This window comes from Pocillopora damicornis, chromosome 7 (assembly GCF_964200805.1).
Source record: "Pocillopora damicornis chromosome 7, jaPocDami1.2, whole genome shotgun sequence".
NCBI lineage: Eukaryota > Metazoa > Cnidaria > Anthozoa > Scleractinia > Pocilloporidae > Pocillopora > Pocillopora damicornis.
The window spans coordinates 12,675,903-12,680,792 of record NC_142676.1 but is presented as its reverse complement, the minus strand read 5'-3'; the positions used below and the strand labels follow the sequence as shown (position 1 = coordinate 12,680,792).

The window sequence follows — 4,890 nt, the reverse complement described above, 5'->3', positions numbered from 1 at the left end:
CTCAATGGATAAACATCGGGAAGAATACGACGACTCCTTATTTATGCACAACCGGTAAGGTGGCAAATTTGAGGGTGTCTTCGCTTAAAATTGGAGAACAAAGGGCCAAAATTGCCCTACTGGACTGCGTAGGACTCGCTTTTATGACTGCAGAAGGCAAAAGTTTATTATATTTATTTTAAAAATATTAAAAAACTGAAACATGAGATTCAATGCATCCCGCAAACCCAACATTACCATGACATTACTTTTGCCGCAGGCTGCGAACACTTACCAGAGCAGGAGAGGTAGAGATACGTGACCCACTCAATCTTTGTTTAAGTGAAAAATTGTTTAGAGATTTAGTTATATGACCTCTAGATAAAAATAGTCCCTCTCGTATTGTAAACATTCCATTGCGATGAAGTTACATACCTGAAAAAATCTTGACTTATGTGAAAGTACTTAATAGATACCACCAGGAGATACCATAGGTTTATATATCAGATTTTACCGTGCCAGTGAAACTGCTGTCAACGAGACTTCAGGAAAGCCATCGTAAATTCTGCGACATTACTAATCCATCGCCGCGCGGAAAGCACTATATAACATCGTCCTAAACCAGATGAGCCCACGACATATCAGCGGCATCTTGTATGAGTATCCGCAGTTTACAATGTGACTTCCGCTTATTCTTGTTAAAGCGTATTTTACAGTTTACTCATGGAATAGGAAGTGCGTTTGAGCCAGTTTCTGGCAGATTTGAACAGAAAAGCGGGTCTTTTGTTGGAGTGTGATGACATTTTCATCGATGGCGCTGTTAACGAAATGTTTGGCTGGTTCGTAAGTTGTCGACCTGGTTTCGGTCGATCTGATTAATTGACAACACCCCTAGGGCAATACATATCATCGTCCCAAACCAGATGAGCCCATGACACGTCAGAATCGTAGCGAGAGTCTTCTATTTTTCTGCTCGTTTCCAGCGAATCAAGAGACCGTGACCTGTGTGACTGACTATAAAGCGTCGTATTCTTCAATATTTTATTGCGAAAGTATTCTTCCCATAACTTGTACAAACTAATTTCTGTCTAGATCATATATTTAAGAAAAAATCTAGCCTGTTATAAAGGCGTTAAAAGGAGGATCGACATTTAAATATGACCGGCCTAATAGTTTCGGTCGATGTTATCCTCTGACCTCGCTATCATCGACCAAAAGCAGATTCAGGTCAAAGATCATTTGCATAACTTTGCACTGTAAAATCTTTCGATTGGAACAAACATACAGTTCTTTTCTGTTTGTAATAAATTATCTTTACGTTTTATTTGACCATGATCTCTTGGTTTTTGTTCAACATCTTATTTGCTACTAATAAATATATTTGCCAAGGGGTGGTCCAGTTAATATTTAACACTCATGCATTTATGTTTTGCGGCTCGCGGGTAAATATTGGCGGGAAATCTAAATGTTTGGTAGAAGAACAAACATGGCTGATAACAGTACACCTTGGGCTTCAAGATGGACCGTACAGTTTGACCCTTATTCCGGGTATGTTAACGATGAAAGCAGCGCTGACGAACTCATAAAACAGTACGAGATAGCTACGACGACACGCTTCACTGTATTTAAACAAACAGGAGGATTTTCTAATTGCAGTAGGCTGGGTAAGTAAGCTCACATGTAAAGATTTACAAAATAAACCATACTGACAGTAAAGTAAAGTGAAGTATAACTTTATTTAGACACTATAGGTATTTAAAGCCAGGGGCGTGTGAGATCGTGTTATTAACATAAAATATAGATAAATCAAAATAAAAAAAGGGATTTAACTTTTTTCCAATAATTATTGATATCTTAAGAATACATGTACACATCATTATTCTTCGGTTTACCCTGGTCAGTTAGACTTTCAAAATTAACATGTAATTAAAATTCAACTTAGCTTCAAGTGTCAATTTACTGTGAGCCTGCAGCAAGAGTTGGCAAGAAATGCTTAATTAATTAAGATCAAGCTTAAAGTGTCAAAACCCTACTCAGTGCTATTGACACACAGCTGCCAGCATCCCCATCCATTACACCAGTCCTTGGGCTACATCTGGGTGGGGCAGGCTTGATTTTCAGGCCCTCCATTTTAAGCACCCATGTGTACATATGTACGTATGTGTTTGTGTACATGTATCGTATTGCTAACTTAGCTTGGTTCCTCTTCTCACATAAAAGAAAATGCAGATAAAAATGCTAAGAACCACCGTTTACAATGGGCTGACTCACAGGAGATGACAGAATGCAGACTAAGTTTTGATGGCATCCCATTCCAAATTGTGGGGGTCAAAGTTTTAGAATGCCAAAATGGGCCAGACAGAAATAAGGCACTCAAAAGGAAGGAGGCTCAAAAGAGACTACAAAAAGATGTAAGCATGCATAATAATTAACTAAATAAGAATGTAAACAAGATGATATTATTACTTAAGGACTCCCAAAGAGGATATCATATGTAGGGCATTACATAGTTATTGATTTACCTTCACCTATTTGCTCTTAAGCTAACAAGGTGGTAAGTCCCAACTGATTTTTCTAAGCAAGTTGGTGGGCACTCACCTCTCCCTCAGGGCTAATAGCAGGCAATAATGTTTTCTTTTTTACCACTTGCAAGTAAAAGGACATATCACATTTTATTTGTTAAAATAAGCAAAGTCGCAAAAAAGGACCACTGTGACTGCAGTTTACAAGGTAGGAATCAAGTACTATTTTAAAGGATACTTTTCATTACCTCTAAGTTTATTGATAACTTGACTATTCCCATATGACTGCTCTATCTAACAATCCAATAAATCTATTTGGTTTCAGAAGGAGAATGCTGATCACTGCTATAACAACACCAAACAGCGCTTTATAGTACAGGATACGAAGAAATGTGACTGTCCAGCAAAGATCCACCTAAGGAAAATAATCAAGTATCCTGAAAATAAGGTCAGTTTATTTTAATTATTGAATAAGGGTTCAGGGGGCACTACCATTAACATGAATGATCACTAGCCTAATAAAGGGTGCTTAATCCTAATGGGCCTTGTGTTACATGTAGGTGAAGTGGACATATGATAAGACAACCTGGACATTTTGTTGTGCAGAATTGAAACAAATTTACCTGTAATGGAAACAGAGTGAATATTTTAGAAACCAATTTTTCAAATATTATTTTAATTAAAACATTGTATCGTTAGATTTCAGAGAACACAAAGAGTAGAAGGGAGACAATGTCAAAATTTCTGAGAACATCCCTAGAGTCAGAAAAGAAGCAAACAATAGCTACAGAGGAGCGTATTTACATATTACTTCCTAAACCTACGGATCACTTATTTCACCCCATGGGGAGGGTAAGTACTTGGCCATCAATTAAATTTTTTTTGGAATCAGGAAACTGAAGTTTGGTGGGGAATTGAAGGTGACTTAACTTCACACAGATCATCAGTCTACTGTAGACTGCGCTGCTTCCACTGTCATGTCGAATATATATAAAGAATGAATAAAGATTATACATCACAACAAAAGACCAATAAAATGTACTACATGTAGAGCTTCTTTTAGCTACACTGGCACTCATTCCTCAAACTCAATGTCAAGACTATAATATCACAATTTTATTGGAGAGGGATTTCCACTGGCACTGTTTTAATGGAATGCTGTCATGGACTTTTCAAATGGATTTTCTTAAAAAATACAGTGTTCAGTACTCTGTAATTATAACATTCTGTAACTATTACTGAAAAGCCCTACCAGAGGACTGCCGATAGTAATGTTGGTATAATTTGCATTATTATTCATTCAAAATATTTCTCTGTTTCTGAAAGGTTAAAACCACTCACATATTTCATCATAACCAGCTGCTGTTGACCGAATTTGGAAAAAATTTTCTCATATTGAACCAATGACATCAAAAGCAGCCGGCTCCAGGTTATTGAACCGTTGACCAAGAAAACCTGGGGATGAGGTTGTGTAATTTTTTAAATGAATAAATAATAAAGCAATTATTCTTTCTTTCTTGTTGTGTAATCAGACTGCTAGGCTACTTCAGCCTATTGATGAGACACTGGTTAAAAAAATTCATGAGCTTGTTGGAAGTGGTGTCAATTGTGTTTCTGAAATGCAACGGCACCTGCATCATTATGTAAAGAAGGAACTTTTCACAGGCCAACAGCCTCCAGATCTAACCAACAGACGGTTCTTCCCAACAACCATGGATGTCAGGAACCACATGTATTGTGCCACAGTGGTGTGCAGACATTCACAAATTGATCAAGAAAACCTTGACTTAAAAATCAAGAAGTGGAAAGAAGAAAGCCCAGATGATAATTTCTTTTTCAGGCCTTACTGCCTTACAAGTGATAGTGAGTCCTATCAACAACCACAGTCACTGAAGGAAGAAGACAGCACTGATGTAATTAAAATAAGTATAGGTGATCCATTTTAAAGAAGACAACATGGCTGTGTGATTCTGAGATACATGCTGGTCAGATCCTCCTAAAACAAAAATTCTATTTTGCCAGTCGAAGATTAACTCAGTCCACGGTTTTAAACAGCTCCTTTATTGAATTATGCTTGTAGTAGTCGCGTTCAAAATCCAGTGGTGTCTCAGTTCTTCTGACTAGCAAGTCGTAATGCAGTGAATTCCGTTTATGACGTCATCACGTTATGCGATTAGTATTAATTAATGAAAATTGTGGCCTTAATTAGCTAGCGCAGTAGTTGTGGTTATTAAGCAATACAAATTCCCTCTTGTAGATGGTCTAAGGGACCCTGTTATTGTGGGTGCATTAGTCACTCCAGCCATTAGTGAGTTTGTACAGATCATAAACACTGGCTCACACTGGGTTTGCCTGAGCACAATAGCTACTAGTCCTGGAACTGTCAAGG

At 37.6% G+C, this 4,890-nt stretch overlaps 1 protein-coding gene across 1 annotated transcript; it reads left to right on the top strand.

Annotated features, from left to right (window-relative positions):
* The first annotated feature begins 554 nt into the window (after positions 1–554).
* On the top strand, positions 555–4,506 carry LOC149042630 (calcium-responsive transcription factor-like). Its single transcript, XM_089212684.1, has 4 exons — positions 555–2,390; positions 2,827–2,949; positions 3,201–3,353; positions 4,034–4,506. The coding sequence occupies exons 1-4, from the start codon at positions 2,256–2,258 to the stop codon at positions 4,445–4,447; spliced, it is 825 nt and encodes a 274-aa protein (XP_089068810.1). The 5' UTR covers positions 555–2,255; the 3' UTR covers positions 4,448–4,506.
* Positions 4,507–4,890: the final 384 nt, after the last annotated feature.

Bases quoted from the DNA above. Each gene is read 5' to 3' on its own strand.
- LOC149042630 (XM_089212684.1), top strand. From the start codon at position 2,256: ATGACAGAATGCAGACTAAGTTTTGATGGCATCCCATTCCAAATTGTG. The intron at 2,391-2,826 runs GTAAGCATGCAT...ATTTGGTTTCAG, and splicing joins AAAAGAGACTACAAAAAGAT to AAGGAGAATGCTGATCACTG. The intron at 2,950-3,200 runs GTCAGTTTATTT...TTGTATCGTTAG, and splicing joins TCAAGTATCCTGAAAATAAG to ATTTCAGAGAACACAAAGAG.